The 18,876-nt window shown below is 42.2% G+C and overlaps 2 protein-coding genes across 4 annotated transcripts in view; both read right to left on the bottom strand.

Annotated features, from left to right (window-relative positions):
* Positions 1-2,091: 2,091 nt before the first annotated feature.
* Positions 2,092-8,400, bottom strand: LOC112935236 (disintegrin and metalloproteinase domain-containing protein 1-like). Its single transcript, XM_026018886.2, has one exon. The coding sequence runs from the start codon at positions 6,416-6,418 to the stop codon at positions 3,632-3,634; it is 2,787 nt and encodes a 928-aa protein (XP_025874671.2). The 5' UTR covers positions 6,419-8,400; the 3' UTR covers positions 2,092-3,631.
* Positions 8,401-10,353: 1,953 nt separating this feature from the next.
* MAPKAPK5 (MAPK activated protein kinase 5) overlaps positions 10,354-18,876 on the bottom strand; it is a 40,573-nt gene continuing 32,050 nt past the window's right edge. For 2 of the 3 annotated variants that reach the window (XM_026018901.2, XM_072725148.1), the window contains 6 exons: positions 18,589-18,776; positions 16,424-16,544; positions 12,678-12,808; positions 12,303-12,418; positions 11,141-11,245; positions 10,354-10,804 (listed from right to left, as the gene is read on the bottom strand). In XM_026018901.2, coding sequence (XP_025874686.1) covers positions 10,710-10,804; positions 11,141-11,245; positions 12,303-12,418; positions 12,678-12,808; positions 16,424-16,544; positions 18,589-18,776 — 756 coding nt within the window. In that variant the 3' untranslated portion in view covers positions 10,354-10,709. Of the gene's footprint in view, positions 10,805-11,140; positions 11,246-12,296; positions 12,419-12,677; positions 12,809-16,423; positions 16,545-18,588; positions 18,777-18,876 lie in introns of all 3 variants that reach the window. The other variant, XM_072725147.1, reaches the window with a different exon arrangement.

Genomic DNA, 18,876 nt, shown 5'->3' with positions numbered 1-18,876 from the left:
GCATATTTGCCCAAAGGAAACACTAAAATTCTGAAGTTTGTAAATACCATTAAGTTTTCATTTTAATTTTTAACATGGTGTCAAGAAATTTTGCAGATGAAAAAAATTTTTGGTGATGAGTGCAAAACTTTATTTAGTGCAGAACTGCACCCCTATGAGGTTGATGATGTCACCTGTGTTTAACATAAATCTTTTACTTTCCTTCAACTGAGCCCCAGAAGGGAGGTTGGTGTTTGGCTCCAAGTTTTGAGGACATTCCCAAAGTACTCCTGCATGGACAAGGAAAGATGTCACGTTGGGGACGTCCAAAGAAAGAGAGGACCTGTCTAAGTCTCCGAGGGAGGGGCAAGACGTCTGGACTCCAAGAACTTTAATATTGGCCACACCCAAATACATTATTTTCCACACTGTAGTTTCCCTTTGTTCCCTCTAAACCTGGATAAAAAATCTAGAGCCTGGACTTGGCTGTGCTTTGGGAAACTAAGGGAAGGGCCTCGGTCTCCACCAGCCTTAGGGAGCAGAGAGAGGACAATAACCACTCAGGGAACGGGGGGCAAAGGACGGCAAAGAGTCACTGTCAGAATCTCCTAGGTGCAGCTGGCTGGGTCATTAGTGACTACCCACACAGGTTATTGGAACATGGAAGCAAGAACACCTCAGAATACCCCAAACATAATGGGGTGGGGGTCAGGGGATCAGGCAAAAGAGTGTGCTTTGTAGAAGCAGTCACACAAAATGCAGAACGCTGAACCTGGAACCCAAGTTACCCTACCTCCCTTCTTGTGCCCACACTAAAATTGGTCTCCTCCCTGCCATAGCATATGCTAAAGAACTTCAACCTTCAATCCCTGAGATTTAGGGTTTCCACACATTTTAAGATTTACCTGACACGGGTGCCTGGGTGGCTCAGTCAGTTGAGCATCTGCCTTTGGCTCAAGTCATGATCTCAGGGTCCTGGGATTGGGCCCCTCATCAGGCTTCCTGCTCAACAGGGAGCCTGCTTTTACCTCTCCCTCTGCCGCTCCCCCTGCTTGTGCTCTCTCTCCTTCCTCTCTCTCTCTCAAATAAATCAATAAAATCTTTAAAAAATAGATTCATCTGACAGTTTATAAATACGTCCAATTTTCTATCACTTTTTCAGAGGAACTTCATTCAAATAGCCTGTCCTGACCTTTGCTTCCTGCCTTCAACCTCATCTTGCAGTCATAGGACAGCAACTAAAAAACAAAGTTTATTCAACTTACAACTTGCATATTTGCTAAATTTTTGTAAAGTTTGATGTAAATATTGTGAAGTTTTTTGGTTTTTTTTTTTTTTTTTTAAGATTCCATTTACTAAAAAAAAAAAAAATTCCATTTACTAATGAGAGAGAGAGAGAGAAAGAGAGGGTGAGTGCGGGTAGCGTAGGGGTGGAGGCAGAGGAAGACAGAGAAGCAGACTCCTCGCTGAGCAGGGAGTCCAACCAGGGGCTGGGATCCCAGGACCCAGGATCATGACCTGAGCCGAGGGCAGATGCTTAACTGACTGAGCCACCCAGGTATTCATGTTGTGGAGTTTTAAATAGGTTTTACTGATAGTTTCCCAATTATCTATATGACTTTTGGTCTTTAAAGAACACCATTAAATTAGCTAAGCATAATTACCCCCTATCTAAATCATGATTCCCTTATGCTTGAGAAGCTAGTAAAAATATGTGATGCTCTTTAACTCTTAACATAGTCACCATCACATGTGCAGTTAGGAAAGTCACCCCTCCTGCTCTCCACTGAAGTGCTTCTCAGCAGAAATCCTCCACATCTTTTTCAAAAGTCCCAAATCACATGTGTAAGTTTACAAGTGGAGACCTTCACTTACTCTGTTTCACCCTTGTCGTCACAACTCTCGGCTGACTACCAACTAATGGTGTCTTTTCACCATGCATCCTGATCTTCTGGCACAAAACACGCTGAGATTTGGTTAGCAGCAAATCCCATGACCTGGAATCTTACATAACGAAGTCCTGAGTTTGGATTTTGCCCTGAAGTTTAGTTTTGTTCCAGCAAAAGTAATTAACATAAGCTTCTTGTAGGCAGAAATCATGTCTTTACGGAATTTTTTTTTTCTGTTCTCTTCTGCGCATGTGTGTCAGGCATTAGAAGAGGGACTCAGCAAGTGTATCATCAGGGACTGATGCTCAGGAACTGCCCTGAGACACAGAACACTCAACCTGAAGCAACACTGCACCCGAGCAAGGTTTTGGCAAGTGGCATTCATAGAAGTTACCCCCCTATTTTAAAGTCCTTCACTTGGTCAACATTTACTGAGCACCTACAGTGAGCTGGGACCTCAGAGCTGAATAAGATAAAACCTGACACCCCATGACGTCAGGATGTAATAGGGGGAAAGGCACTTTCATTGGTAACAAGTACACAGTCTGGTAGGTTCACGATAGTGATCAAGCACCCATCTGGTATGGCTTTAGTTTCCTCAGAGTCACTGAGGAAGAAGCCATGTCCTGGGCACATAAAGGACATATCGATTGTCTTTAAAGTGGGCACTTTTTTTTTTTTTTTAATTGAAGGAAGAGCTCATGAAGCAGTGGGGAATGTAGATTCAGTTGTACATTGGGCAAGACACAGCTTCCACCTGTTGCTAACTCTAGAGCAGAACTCTTTGGGGTCTGTTTCCTCTTTTAGAAGATGGAGGTCTCAGAGGACAGATGGGAGGACAAAATTAAGACAACAAATGTGAAGTGTTTAGCACAGTGTCTTGGATAGAATGGGATTCTTATTGTTATATATGCTTTATGATCTCTCTACATAGATTTACCAATTTTATGTGTTACCTATAATTTGAGAGTTTCCCATGATTTACCAGTGAGTAAATATCACCTTTAATATAGAAATTAAGAAATCAAGAGAACAAACAAAAGTCAAACATGAATTCAACACTGTGTATATGTCCCCTGGCCTCTGTTGCCCAGACTACTTCATACAGCTGGATCCCTGATTCAGCTGCAGCCTGTTCCAGTGAGCCTCAATATAGAAAATTCCCCAATTACTAAGCTGCATCAAATCTGAAGTGATGCTTCATCCAAACATTGTATTTTATTTATTTCAACTTACCTCTATTTCATGAATAGAAACTGTCATGGCAAATTAGAGTACTCAAAAGATAATGTTCCTAAAATAATGCATTTATGTGACTTGGTTGAATAATCCCAGGATAGTAATAATATAGGTACAATAATTGTGTCAAACAATGTAGATGTAAGATGGTATGCCCTGAAAAATAATTTTAGCTCAGAAATTGACCCAAGTGATGTAAGATATTTATAGCAATGATTCATGAGAAGAGCTTAAATAAAATGGTTTCAGGAAATGGGAAAAGCTACACATTTTTATGATTTCATGTATCAATGTATAACCAAATTGCTAATATAAATATTGAAAGCTAGATTCCCTCCTCCCAGATTACTATGTTTCTTTAAACTATATAGTCCAGTTAGAGCCACTGGAGCCATCAATTCTCACTTTACCTTTGCCTCTATGAACCTCTCATTCCCATTCAGTGCGTGACGTATTTTATGTATTTAGCTTCTTCCTCCACTATTCTTCTGCCTTTGATTTTTCCTGTCCTTCACCTGCTACCTCTATGGTACAGGCTCTCCTGGGACTTCAGGCAGTGGAGCCTCGGGGGGTGGAGGGATGTCCGGGGGTGGAGAGGTGTCGGGGGGTAGAGGGGCGTCCGGGGGTGGAGAGGTGTCGGGGGGTAGAGGGGCGTCCGGGGGTGGAGGGGCGTCCGGGAGTGGGGTGTCCAGGGTTGCAGAGGCCTCTGGGGGTGAGGCTTCCTTTGGTTTGGGGGTCTCCTGTGGTTCGGGTGCATCCTGTGGTTGGGGGGCCTCCTGGGGTGGGGGCGCCTCCTGTGGAGACAGCTCCTCCTGCGGTGGGGAGGGCTCCTCTGGTGGTTGGGCTTCCTGTGGCTCCTTCTCTGGACCCATCTCTGAAACATTTGCAACGTTCTTTCCTAAGTCCTGTGTTAGGAACTCTGTTGCCTCAGTAGTCGTCGTGGTCTCTGAGCTCACCTCTGAGGATCCCCCTGGAGTCTCTATTGACTCAATTCCAGCCCTAAGGCTAATGAAAAATATTAAAATCAACAATAATAGTAAAAGAAATGCGGGGAGTATGAAAATTACCTTGCCAAGAATCTTCGTTTCACTTGTACGTTTACTAGGAATGGCAATTCCTCCTGCACTTAGATTTTCATCATTATTAGGTGATTTACTGGGGGGACCACTGTCCACACTCCCACCATTTCCTGGAGCTTTGCAGTCAGGTGGGGCATAGCCAGCCTCACAATGGCAGTGCCTTAAATTGTTGCAAACTCCTCTCCCATTACACATTTCTTTTGGTTCACAGTCGTACTTGAGCACGACATGATCAGTGCAAGAGTAATTCATGCAGACTTTGTGTGGGGCACAGAGAGTGCCAGTGTGCACATCTCCATCGTCAGGGATATCACTGATGTTGTAGGCATCCATGATCCAGCAGAAGTCTTTTTCATAAGGGACCTGGATCAGTGTATGATAGGGTTTGATTACTGGTATCCGTCTAATATTTGTACAGACAAGTTTCCCACAAAATATATTCTCATCAAAGCACTTAACATATTTTGACCTAGGTGAGGCCCCAAAGCCACAGTTCCCAAACCGGTTACCTTTGCTGTTCACAGAAATATAACAGTCTTCTGGAGCAGACACTGCAGGGGAACCATATATATCCATGCACTGAATATCAGGGTTCTTACACCGGCCTCTAAAGCAATAGTGGATTATATCACACAGTGTACCATCTTGCTTATAGAGGTCTGGGGGGCATTTACCAGAAGAACCATCACAATACTCTGGGAGGTCACACTCTCCCAAAGCAGAACGACACATGAATCCTTTATGTCTGAACTGGCAATTAAAACAGCATAGTCCATCATTACACTGTGCCTGCTCCTTCAACCGACATGTTTGGTCACAGCAAAGGTTATTACCACAGTCAGGTCCACAGTCACATTCCTCGTTGTAGTCCAACACACCATTTCCACACGTGGCTTGCCTACGCAGGCGACCTTTGGGCCGAGGCTTGTTAAATAGGCAGGCCCCTTTATGCTCCCGGAGGAACTTGTAGAAGTAGTCAGAGCTGCAGTTGCTGAAGCCACTTTCCTTAGTGATATTTTCATGCATGAGGCAAAAGTGTTTATCTTTACAAATGCAGGCTGAGTGGTCGTGCTGAATACCCAAGTTGTGCCCGAGCTCATGGACCATGAGCGCTGCAAACAGGAGGACATCTTCATGATGGAAGGATTCAACGGCTGTTGCAAAGCCTCCCGAACAGGCACCATTGAGAAATGCCTGCCCCGCATCCCCTTCAGGATGATGTCCAACGATCATGTGGGCAACATCGTGCTCCACACGATGGAACAGCTTCTCCTGTCTCCAGCTATTGAAATTCCTGAGTGTAACTCGCAAGTCCGCTGGGACTTCTATGAGGTCCCCCTCGGTCCAGATCTCCATTCCAGCCAACACCACCTCTGTGTTTATTCCCCTAGTGAAGATGTTGGCCAGAGCGGTGATGTCCATTACTCTCTGGACTGTCTCATTGACGTTACTGCCCCACATTTGGAACCGCCGGTGGTTGACCACGACAAACATCTCCACGTACTTGGTGTGTGACCAAAAGGAGGACGGTGCCTGTAGACTGCGAGGCTTCCTGCTCCCTTGTTGCCGGCTGGCGGACACCACTTGGCTGCCTTTGGAAGTGACATTACAGGAGACTCGAGCTTGGTGTGCCATGGTGTACAGCACATGTTCAAACCGTTTTGAAGTGTCCATGGGCTCAATGCCATAGGGTTTTCCCTCCCTAATCAGGATGCCCCTGAGGCCCGAACAGGTGTTGAGAGAAACAAAAGAACCTGGGACTCCTTCTATGTAGCCTTCGTAGTGACAGTCATGCGAGATGAAAGGCATTTCTTGCCCCAGGACACCATTGTGGTAGCTGAAGACTGGAAAGTTACTCACAAAATAGTCTCTCTTCACCTTCAGGTGAATCACCTGTTTCTGGCCCTGCATTAATAGTACATAGGATGCCTTTTCCCCTGGGTCCTCCCTTCCCTTGGCTGTCAGACTCTTGGGGATGACTGTTTCAGAAGAAGAGTAATATACAGATCCAGGGTCACAATACAAGCTTGGCAAGAAAATCAGTACCAACAGCAACAAAATCCCCAACCTGACAGAGGACAACTGTGGCACTGGTCCCAGCCTGAAGTCCCTGTTTTGCTGAGCCCAAGTCTGAAACTTTATCTTACCCTCTTTCAAGGCCCCTTGGTTTTTCCATAGTGAAGGCAGTATAGAGGCAGAGTGTCTCAAAGAAGCTGCCATGGATATGGCCATTGTGAATCAGTTGATGCTGCGTGGCCTATGTCTCAAGGCAACAGTTCTTGACATGCTGAGACTCAGGCACTAGCCCCAGATATTGGCTGGCTCCCTAAGGGGTGACTGCTGTGCAGCTTGAATAATACAGGCTTCGCGGCTCTATTTCTATTCGCTCTTGGCCTTTGGTAGTTCCCTTACGATATGACTTCCTTCCAACAGCAGAAGCTCTAACGTTCCTTGGGTAAGTTCCCTTTATCTTCACCGTTATGCCACAGAGGTGGACTGTAATGATTCAGACAGTACTATAACTCAGGCAAATTATCCTTACTCTCAGCCCAGGCCACACTACACCTGATATCCGTTAATCTGCTCATTCTTTGAAACCCAACATTCTGGCAGGAGGTAGGGGGAGGGGACAGGGATTCTTTGGGGATCTCTAAGCAGGACAAAGTTCTCTGTATCCACTGCTTCCTTTCCTCATATCCGTAGTATTCAGGACATTGTTTGCAGCTCAACCCTCCTTTTTCAGCCTTTGTTCATAACAGATGTTTAGATACTTTGCATGGTGTCTGAATATAAACATAATTCTTCCCTACTTGAAGTTTTACTAATTAACATATTAAGTGATAAATGAAATGAGCTTACTTTTACCATGGAAGTATACAAGTGATCATGACCAACATTCAATTCCTCCCAACTGCCCCAACATAAGAACAAACTGATTAACTAGCTATCTTGTTACCATTCCATCAAGAAAATAAAAAATGGACTGTGTAAGAATTTTTGTAGATTTCTTCACTCTTATAACTAAAATTGAAATGTGTAAGTCTTTGGGTTTGGTTTTGTGTCAATTTCCTGACATATTTACCAGTACTTTCAAAAGGGAAAAAAAGCACTATCCACATTCCTTGCAGTTGTTCTCCTGTACATTTTATGATGAACTAAAATAAAACTGTACATCTTTTATCCTGCATGAAAATATTTTATCAAGTCAAATATTTACAATACAAAACCTTTTTAAAAAAGGGTTATAACTGCAAGTAACACTCAAAAATGGGGATATATCCTATCTAATTCAAAAAGTAATGGTATAGGGGTACCTGGGTAGCTCAGTCCATTGGGCATCCTGACTCCTGGTTTTGGCTCAAGTCATGATCTCAGAGTTGTAAGACCAACCCTCTGTGAGGCTCCATGCTCAGTGAGGAGTCTGCTTGAGATTCTCTTTCTCTCCTGCCCCTCCCTGGACTTGTGCTTGCTCTCTCAAATAAATAAATCTTAAAACAAAACAAAAAAAGGGAATGGTACAGTACCATAAGATCTCAGATATGAGCAAGAGAGCAGATCAACTCAGTAATATTTAATTCCTAATACAGACTTAAAAACTTAATCTTTAGCATCTGGCAAAAAATTTGTACTGTCATATCACAAGTCCATTTTAAAAATGTATAGCAACTTGACAGGATGAGCACTGGGTGTTATATGTTGGCAAATCGAACTCCAATAAAAAAATAATGTAAAAAATGTATAGCAAAAAAGGTAAAATGATTTTTAGCTGAATTTCTTCTCGTATTTTATATGAGAGAAGGCCTCTTACAATTAAATAATTTGGAAATTATCACAGATTTAAGATATTTCCCTTATTTTAACCAAACAGGCAGGGCAAATTAGGTTGTCATTTTGTAGGATAAAATAATCAGAAATGAAAGAACACTTCCATTTTTTAAATAAATATATAACTAAGTATATCCAATTTTCCAATTCTCAAATTGAAACACATTGCTTGATTCACACACAAGATGTGACTTAGAACATCTGAGTTCTTTAACCAATAATTCCTTCTATTTGTTCTTTCTCACATGAATATAAGCTTTTTATTTTTTTAAAAAGATTTATTTATTTATTCATGAGAGACAGAGAGAGAGAGAGAGAGAGAGAGAGAGAGAGAGAGAGGCAGAGACACAGGCAGAAGGAGAAGCAGGCTCCCTACAGGAAACCCGATGAGGGACTCAATCCCGGATCCTGGGATCACGCCCTGAGCCGAAAGCAGACTCTCAACCGCTAAGCCACCCAGGCATCCTTATAAGCTCTTTTTAAAAAGCTTTTTAATTTTTTTAAAAATTAAAATTTCTTAAGTAAGCTCTATGCCCATCATAGGGTTCAAACTCATAACCCTGAGATCAAGTCACAAGCTCTACCAACTGAGCTAGCCAGGTGCCCCTAAAAAATTACATATCTATTTTTAGCTTTGAAAAGCTGAAAACTGGGACATCTGCATAGCTTAGTTGGTTAAGCATCTGACTCTTGATTTCTGCTTAGGTCATGATCTCAGGATCATGGGATCCATCCAGCCCCTTGGACTCCATGCTCAGCACAGAGTCTGCTGTCCCTCTCCCTCTGTTCCTCCCCGTTTGTACACTCTCTCAAATAAATAAAATCTTTAAAAAAAAAAAAAAACTACTGAATTCTCTTTACAGGGTATCTATTTTTTTTTCCCATTAATGATTTTTATTCCAGAAGCTTACTCAGGTTTCATAGATTTTAGTTAGCCCGTATTTTATTTTATTTATTTATTTTTTAAATAAATTTATTTTTTATTGGTGTTCAATTTGTCAGCATATAGAGTAACGCCCAGTGTTCATCTCATCAAGTGCTCACTTCAGGGCCTGTCACCCAGTCACCCCCACCCCCCGCTCACCTCCCCTTCTACCACCCCTAGTTCGTTTCCCAGAGTTAGGAGTCTTCCATATTCTGTCTCCCTTTCTGATATTTCCCACTTATTTTTTTCTCCTTTTCCCTTTATTCCCTTTCACTATTTTTTATATTCTCCAAATGATGAGACCATATAATGTTTGTCCTTCTCCGACTGACTTATTTCACTCAGCATAATATACAGGGTATCTATTTATAAGTAATTCATCACCTAAGATTAGGAAGCCTTACCTCAAAAAATATTTATTATTCAATGTAATAAGGTAATTCTTACAAGATACTTTGTATTTTTATCCTACACATCCAGTCACATACATATGGGGCATACTAACCAAATGTCATCCTGAAGACCAGCTGAGTAAAGTGGAGGAGTTACAAAGTGAGCTCTGTGAGATCAATTTTGATTGAAGAGAATGTGATGGGATGAAAGTGAAGAACTGTGTCAACAGATCATCTTCCTCTGCTCTGTAAATTGGAAATTTGCCTGCTAGCCCTTCTATTTACCAACACAGGTACCCACCAAAAACTGCTATAATAAATAAGTAAATAAAAATGGTTTATGGAAGCCCATGTGCACAACAGAAAACTTTAAAAAAGCATCCAGCCTTGTTTTCCATTGAAACAGCTAATCTCTGGGCCAAAACCACCCTTCCTGAAAATGAAGGGTACTGATCAAAATAAATGTAGCCCAGGATGTCAATATAAAATGCAAGCCAAAACATTTGACAGTACAAGGGAAGCTTTAAGAGAAAAAAACTGGACCACCTTAGATGCTAACCCAAAAGTCCAGTTTACATGATATGTAACTTTCTCAGAAAAATCATCCAATAAATAGAGCCAGGAGAACAGAGAAAAAGAAAAAAAAAAGAAAAGAAAAGAAGCAACAGAGCTTGGTGGGGCTGCAGGGAAGGGGAGAGGACTGAGCGGGACCTCAGATGAATGGAATGAAGCTCTGGTTCTGCATGAAAAGAACAAACTCAAAATCCCATTAGGTTTAAGAAACACACCAATACCTTTTAAAAGATATGACAAAAAAGAAATGTTACCACTTTGCCCAAAATAATTAGGAAAAAGGGAAATGAGGGCTCATCTCCCTGTCTCTTCCACTATGGGAGTTTGTATCCTGTGGATTTCAGCAGGCAGTCTGCAGTATAGATCCACAGAAGTTTTTTGGCACCAGAGGTAATCTACCAATAGTGCAGAAAGCAAATACACGGGGCAAGTGAAACCAGATTCCACAGTACTTGGTTCAACTGTTTACTAACAGACAGGTCAGTATAGTCAGTCCTTTGTCTACCACTGGCAAATGGTTTTTGTACATTTTATTACAAATAAAACAATCTTGTTTGACAATACCATCTGTCATCTTACAAACATATGAGAAAACAGTCCTAGAGTAATAGTGTATCTCTAAGAACTGAGCTTTTCTTAAAAACAAACAAATGAACTATACTATGAGTAAGTCCTGTATCTAAATCTATACAGTGTCTTTAAGTAATGTGGAAATGAAATTATGATTTATTAATTTACATAAAAATTACTTTATACATTAAAGAATAATTTTTCAAATTGTTAAAAAAAACAAAGTCTGAAGCTGTCATTATTGGGATTCATGGGACATGGTTTGTTCTTCTATCACCTGCTTCACAATTTCTGCCAGTTTTAGTCTATCGACTTTATCTGTGAATCCACGACCTGAAATGCAAAAAAGAAAAAGTCAGTCTCCAAATGTTTGGAAGGGAGATTCTTGACAAGAACCCAATAACGGAATCATGTGATGTATGACAGGGGATCTGCAGGACTGAATTTGCAGCACACAGTTTATCTGAACTCTGAAACTCAACAAGTGAAAGAGCCAGACATCTAGATACACCTGTGCAGCTAATGTAGGACTAACCCCCGTCCCATAATACTCCGCTCACTCTCTAGCCTCACTTCACCTCAAAACAACCCCAGGCAGCCCGAGATATCCTCCATGTTCTACAAATAATCACTTTTCTGCATCCACGGAGAAAGAAAGAAGGTTCCTACCGTTCCAGCTGAAGCTTTGCAGAGTATCTCTTAGGAGTTTGCATTCCCGGTTATACTTCCAAGCCTCCTGCATTACTTCATTCAGCTTTTCATCTTCATTCTCTCCTATTGATAAAGATGAAGAAGTTGTGTCTTCCTGTGGCATCATGGGATTTTAAGGGTCAGAGATGGAAGGACATGTCTAACTTGTTGAGAAGTGATGAGTAAAAGTGCAAACTTTAGCACTGTTGTTACTACTAGTTCCTACACTACACGTAGGCCACTTCTGGGCTTTGTACTCTTCTACTCAGATAGCCTCACACAAATCCTCTGATGTACCTAGGGTCTTGGCACTAGAGTCTGGGAAGTAAACAGAGTCAGACTCTGCTGCTGATTAAAAACAGATGTTAAAAAAATAAATAAATAAATAAAAAATAAAAACAGATGTTAACCTAACAGACCAGGAGAGGACAGAACAAGGCTGAGTGGACCACCTTCTTTATCCTAAGCTCATTTCTTTGGAAGCTATCTAAGTACACTATGTGAATTCTCTAAAAACCCAAGGAATCTAGACAGCCTTCTGGCTTCCTACTTGAAGCATCTCACTCATCTGCTGAGAAGAGCCCATTACACTCCACCAAGTGAGAGAGACCACACTAAAACAAAGTTCTCACTCAAAAGGAGACGTGTACAAGTCACACTCTGGCCATGATACAACTTGGGAGGTGCTCTCTGAACTTGGGAGGTACTGTCTTTATATTCACAAGTTAATGATAGCCCTGCACTCTAAAGGCTCTGGAAATGCTTCCTGTTCTTCACACGTTGATCCTGTCCACATTTTCCATTCTTCATCTTCTATCCTGTGCCTTCGTTAACAAATTAAGAAAACATAAAACTGCATGCTGCACCAGACACAGGCAATTAAACCTTAACTAGCAGTTTCAGAGAAAACCAAAGGAGGGGCACAATTTAACCACCTTTCTGAGCTCCCGCTGCCCTCTCTTATTTTAGTGGGCACAGAGTAATTTATATAATGTACTTATTTTCTTATAACACAAAAATGAAAAAGAAAGCCTCAAATTAAACTGCTCCTTCTGTCATGTGCACACGTGCACACACACACACACACACACACACACCCCACACACACACACAGAACATTCATAAATGGCGTGACCTTTACCAGCCTGGGGGAGAATACACTGAGCAATCACATCTCGGAGCTTTTCCAAGGCAACATTTGAATCCTCAGCTCCATTCTCACGGTCATGGATATAAACACAGTCCTTTGGCTTGGTGCTTTAAAAGTTTGGGAGAGAGGAACAACAAGGTGAAACCTCAAAAACCAATTCTCCACAGTTAACTCTAAACATAAGGCAGCACATTTTTCAGATAAATAATTAACTATTGAGTGTCTCTAACTTCTGATGCTATTTAAAGGGGCTTACCCTTTCTACCCTCTTAAGTAGCAAAAGGGCAAACCACTGGCTGTTCTTTCAGAACCCTGCGCTTAACCACACGGACCATGAAGGAGAATCCACAGAATAAGCTCAGTTACCCGAGTAATTTCCTTTTTCTCAGAATAGGATTGTTCACAGAGTGCAGGGGTTTGAGGCTGACTTTCAGATCCTGGATTCTCATGTTGGCCAACTGTTCTGCGTGAGCCTGCTGGATTCCCGCAACCACCGCCTGAATGGAAACACTATGATCAGTTTTCACCTCATTTCAGGGCACCAAAAAAGCAAATCTAAGAGACTGTGAAGGAGAAGTTCCAAGAACTAAAAAGACAATTGCACTTTTACACTGGAAATATACAAATTTTGAATAGCCAGAGCAATCTTTTCGAAGGCTCAGCAAGCCCAGGGAATACCAGGCAAACCAAGGGCCATACAACAGCTAGCACCTTCTTCCCTGCACAGGGACAGAAATGCAAGTAAGAAATACTAAGTAAGACTCACGTTCACCATCATTGGCAAGAGCAAGTCTAAAGAGAGGCGTTTATGTACATCAGGGAAAAGGCTGGCAAGCTGCTGCCTGAGAAGCCTTCCACAGTGGCATTTATTCACTGCCCCTCCCCCCACCTTCCCCCCTACCCCTTGGTGGACAGCCAGGGTGGCTCAGAACCCCAACCACTTCATATGGTAAATAAGTAGGTCCTCAGGAACTCATCTACAGGTCAGCCAATTAATTTACAATGAGAAATAACTTTATGGGGTCCAGAACTTTTGAAGTATGTATCTTTATGACCAAAGCAGGCCCTTATTATGGGCAGACCAATTAAGGAAGGTAAATAATCAGCAGAAAGCTTTCTAAGAACAAGATGATCCCATGTTTATATTTTAAAAAAAACTGTGAGTGTAAGTGTGTCTCCCCAGAAAAAGATCAGGAAGGATACATTAAGCCAGATATTACCTCATCTCTGAGGGGTGAGATTAAGGCAGAGAAATGAAAAAGAATTTATGCTTTATATATATACAAATATATATATATATATATATACACACACACACATTACATTATTTATATAATTATAATTTTTTTGTTTTAATTTCAACAATAAAATTTGACAATTTTAAAAAGTAGTTCCCTGTTAAGCATGCAAGTAGTAGATTTAGGTAGAGTCTGAATTCGTTTAAAGGAACTATAATAGCTGGCCCTGACTATACTCTACTGGATCTTCACATCACCCTTATCAGTGATGGCCCAACCAAAAAGAGGAGAATAGCTCAAGGTTATGAGCTCAGGCTTCATCTGCTAGGCAGGGCTTAGAATGGACACTATTCAGCATCAGCATATGTGGCCATTTTTCTACACTTCAAAGTTAGCCAACCCACATCATGACCCCATCATTTCTTTAAAAATGGGAATATACTATCACCTTGCAGTTACACCTTATAGGCCTAGGGCCCACTCTTTCTCATTAAGATCCTGCATATTCATATTTGGCTTCATTATACACTAATTCTACAGTAACTCCAGAAAGCAATCTTATTTCTGCAATTCCAAGGTCTTAAGGAAAGCCATTCTGTAACCCCCATGTGCTGATCTAAGTAATTCCTTAGGATTTTGGACTGATCAAACCAATTCTGGACTACTAGGCATGTTTAAACCAGGAGAAGAAAAACACACAAATCAGAGATGGCAGAGAATTCTGTTCCTTTCAGGTCTTTCCCATACTCCAGCAAAACTAAGGGACGTCTTAGAATTCTTTTTTCCTGGGACATCTGGGTAGCTCAGTCAGTTAAGCATCTGACTTCAGCTCAGGTCATGATCTCAGGGTCCTAGGACTGAGCCCCATGGTGGGCTCCCCAGACAGCAGGGAGTCTGCTTATCCTTCTCCCTCTGCCCCTCCCCACCGCCCCCAGCTCCTGCTCTCGCTCACCCCCGAATAAATAAATAAAATCCCTTTTTAAAAAAAGAATGGTGGCCAGCCCGGGTGGCTCAGCGGTTTAGCACCGCCTTCAGCCCAGGGTGTGACTCTGGAGACCCAGGATCAAATCCTAGATCAGGCTCCCTGCATGGAGCCTGCTTCTCCCTCTGCCTGTGTCTCTGCCTCTCTCTCTCTCTCTCTCTGTGTGTGTGTGTGTGTGTCTCTCATAAATAAATAAAATCTTAAAAAAAATAAAAGAATGGTCTTTTCCTATTCTCTTACTTTTTCTCACACTTCAACCCTCCTTCCTTTTAAGTGGGTAAAACGCATCCCTGTGTCACTGCCTTTATAAACTCTCAGCCACACGGTGGCTTATTATTTAATAAGTCACCAGGGATCCCTGGGTGGCGCAGCGGTTCAGCGCCTGCCTTTGGCCCAGGGCACGATCCTGGAGACCCTGGATCGAATCCCACGTCGGGCTCCCAGTGCATGGAGCCTGCTTCTCCCTCTGCCTGTGTCTCTGCCTCTCTCTCTCTCTGTGACTATCATAAATAAATAATAATTAAAAAAAAGGGGGGTTTTCCCCCTTTTAAAAAAAAATAAAAAAAAATAAGTCACCAAAAATTATAGAAATTTATCTTCCAAAAGATTGAACCTATTTATTCAACTCTACTTCTCTGCTCCTAGAACTGCTCCTGAGCTTACAGATTACTGCAGAAGTCTTAGGCTGGCAAGTCTGCAAGTCTGGCTGACCATCTCTAAATACCTTCCGTGTGGCAGGCAGCCCCAGTGGCTCAGTGGTTTAGTGCTGCCTTCAGCCCAGGGTGTGATCCTGGAGACTTGGGATCCAGTCCCACATCAGGCTCCCTGCATGGAGCCTGCTTCTCCCTCTGCCTGTGTCTCTGCTTCTCTCTCTCCTCTCTGTGTATTCTCATGAATAAATAAAATCTTTAAAATAAATAAATAAATAAATAAATAGATAAATAAATAAATAAATAAATACCTTCCATGTGGCCAATCTCTTCCCAAAAATTAACAACTGCCTCTCAGTTATGTCCTACCAAGACTTAACCCCCTCTGTGTACTTAAAACCTGGCACTACCACATATATTTTACTGACTTCCCATTAATGTACCCACAGACGCACTTCAGTCTATAGTTGATTGCTCCTGTTGTTCACTATACTTGGGCACTGGGACGCCTAGGTGGCTCAGCAGTTAAGCGTCTACCTTTGGCTCAGGTCGTGATCCTGGAGTCCTGGGATTGAGTCCCATATTGGACTCCCTACATGGAGCCTGCTTCTCCCTCTGCTTGTGTCTCTGCCTCTCTCTGTGTGTCTCTCATGAATAAATAAAAAATCTTAAAAAAAAAAAAAACTATACTTGGGCACTTATGTTGTCTATTTAAATTCCTTAAGGCAGCTCATGCCTAAACATGTGAAGAGGTTAAAAACTGCCATGCAGTAATTAATAAATATGAGGGGTTTTGCCTTCTCTTTGGGAACCTTTCCCTAATTACAGCCCTTCAAAGATATTCTCTTTTTCTGAATTCCTAGAGTGTTCATAGAAAATGTAGCATGCGAAGCTAAGATGTCTGCAATGTTCCTTCCTTGTTTCACATAAATTGGTCTTTCCAATTGTCTTATTTAAGCCCCTGGGGAAGGAGGTTGTCGCTTAGTACTCTGTGCCCGCCAACCTCATAGCACAAATATGGAGAATTTGAGTTTTCACTTAGTGTATATTTACCAGGCCTTGATCTGGTCTTTTACTCCAAGAAGCTTTAATTTCAGACCCTGATATTCAGGAAAGTAGGGATATCTCTCTGGGAAAGACTGAGTTCTCTGCATTACTCTGCCTTTGACCCCTCCCTGAGCCTTGTCAGCACTCCTTCTCAACACAGCCTTTTTGGTAAATAAAATAAGCATCACTCAAAACCTTATCCATCATTAGTTGAGCGGAGGGTAACACATTATCCAAGGCCTCAGTCGAGTTGAGCCACGGGTGGTCCAATACTCCTTCGATGGTGAGTCTTTCCTCTGGTTTGACCTTCAAGAGCCTATGGGGAAAAAAAAGGCCAACAGGGCTGCTGTGCATAGTTGCTTCCAAAAGGCCAAGAAGTTCTGGGTCTGGTTTTAACCAGCTCCAACTTCTGATTTTCCATCAACTCCTATAACCTAAGGTTTTCCATCTACAGGTAGGGGTGGAGATCTAGTCCCTAATCCCTGGTGGTGAGGGCACTGTGTCCTTTAGTAGTCCTTTCTACACTAGGCAGAGTGAAATAAAAATGGTAGAAAAAGGCTTAATCCACTGATACTTCAGACTGAGTTCTAGGCTCGGTAAGCCTACATACAACTTCTTGTTCTTGGCACTTGAATCTCCACATGCGTTTTTTTTAGGACAGTGGGCTCCAATTTCCAAAAGGGATTCAAAGTGCTCTTTTGGCTGACAGTGACTACAAAATTAGTTGAGGGGTCATGTGGTTATGAAAATCCAGGTTGCTACTTGTGATAAAGCTATTAGATGTCACCATATGGCAGGACATGAACCTTTTACTCCACAAACATTCAAAAGCCAAAAATCTAGAGTCTGTGATAAGGGAGATGGCATTTCCTTCTAAGCCAAATGTATTGCTCTATACCATCTGCTTTTTGATCCTACTTCTTCACATCTTGTCCACTCATACTGATGTTTTTATGTAATTCTTGGCTCATCTCAGCATGTTCCCTGGGCTTTTTAGTCCCTCCTTCCAACTATGTATCCTCCCACTATAAACGTCAGAGTCAGGACAACATGCACACTTGCTCTTTCAGATACTCTGCAACCTTCTGGATCATTCTGAACAAACAGCTTCAAATTCTAAAGAAAGAATTATTTAGAAAAGAATCCCAAAGCTGAAAGAAGATAATGTCACTCTAAGGACAGGAAATACATTCTATAGAATTGACAAAGAACCACTTAGAGGATATTGATGTTTTGGTTAAATAGCTGAGAATATGGTATGGAAACAGCATGAGAAGACAAATGAAGCTTTAAACATTGCCTCCACACTCCTAAAAACTTTTACTTGTATATTTTAGAAACTAGTCTGTCTTTATATATATATAGATCTTTGGGGATCCCTGGGTGGCTCAGCGGTTTAGCACCTGCCTTCAGCCCAGGATGTGATCCTGGAGTCCCAGGACTGAGTCCAGCATCAGGCTCCCTGCATGGAGCTTGCTTCTCCCTCTGCCTGTGTCTCTGCCTCTCTTTGTGTGTCTCTCATGAATGAGTAAATAAAATCTTAAAATATGTGTGTGTGTGTGTGTGTGTGTGTGTGTGTGTGTGTGTGTATCTCCTTAACCAACAGAACAAGCTCACTATTGAAAAGGAGGAATCTCTATAGAGAAATGGCTGTACTGTCAGGAGAAAGCTCCCAGGCACTGCCTCTTTAATGCTCCTCATCACATTACAGATGAAGAAACAAACCAAAAGAGGAAAAATTACTTGGTGAACACCAAGCAGTAGGAATACCAGAAGAGTGCCCAAAATCCCAGACAGCTAAGCCTCCCACACAGGTGGGCAGGAAAAACAAATATATGTCAAATTTAGGTCTGACTTCTTGCTTAGTGCTTCAGGTACCAAAGGTCTCTGTCAACTCTGCCTCATCTACTCATTAGCACAAAATCTTCTAAATCTATCTTAGCAGTGGGAGTGGGGAGGCTAGAGCAGCCACCTACCCCCACAGCAGCAAAGGAATGAAAAGCCAAAACATCATTGTCATCTTAGCCCGAGTTCAGTTCCTGACGCCATGTCTATTCCACATGACTGGCTAATATGCAGGAAGGGCACAGCAAGGGGCTTCCATTTCAGGTCCTAAATTAATGCTCTGAGGGACCCAAGTTCACAACCCTGGGGACAAATTCTAAGAATACAACAGGAGAGAGCAAAGCTCCATTTTCAACAAGGTGTGGACATGAAGAGCTCTCATCTCAGGCTCCAGGTATAGATTTCTACAATGTTCCAATGGGAAGGAACATGCCTGGAACACCAGTAACTTTTCCCTTGTGCTTCACCATCTTAAAGCCTCCTTGGCCTCCCCACTCCCCAGCCTGTGGACTCACTTCCTCACAACATCTTTGGCCATCTCTGAGATCTGGCTCCACTCTTCTTCTGGGAACTCAAAACTGCCTGTCATGATCTTTCTCCGCATATCCTTTGGAATAGTCCGGCTGTGGTGTTTGGAGTAAAAAGGAGGGTATCCGCACAACATCACGTAGATAATCACCCCTAGGGACCACAAGTCACAGCTCTGAAAGGAAAATGAGAATTGTCACTTATGGCAGAGGCACAGCCCCAAAATAAAGCCCGCAGGACCAGCCCAGAAATAGCCCCTGACATACCCAGGCTGA

The sequence above is a fragment of the Vulpes vulpes genome, chromosome 10 (genome assembly GCF_048418805.1).
Source record: "Vulpes vulpes isolate BD-2025 chromosome 10, VulVul3, whole genome shotgun sequence".
NCBI lineage: Eukaryota > Metazoa > Chordata > Mammalia > Carnivora > Canidae > Vulpes > Vulpes vulpes.
Note: the sequence above shows the minus strand (reverse complement) of the source record. Positions and strands in the feature narration are given on the sequence as shown.

Excerpts from the sequence above, each read along its gene's own strand:
- LOC112935236 (XM_026018886.2), bottom strand. The coding sequence starts at position 6,418 with ATGGCCATATCCATGGCAGCTTCTTTGAGACACTCTGCCTCTATACTG.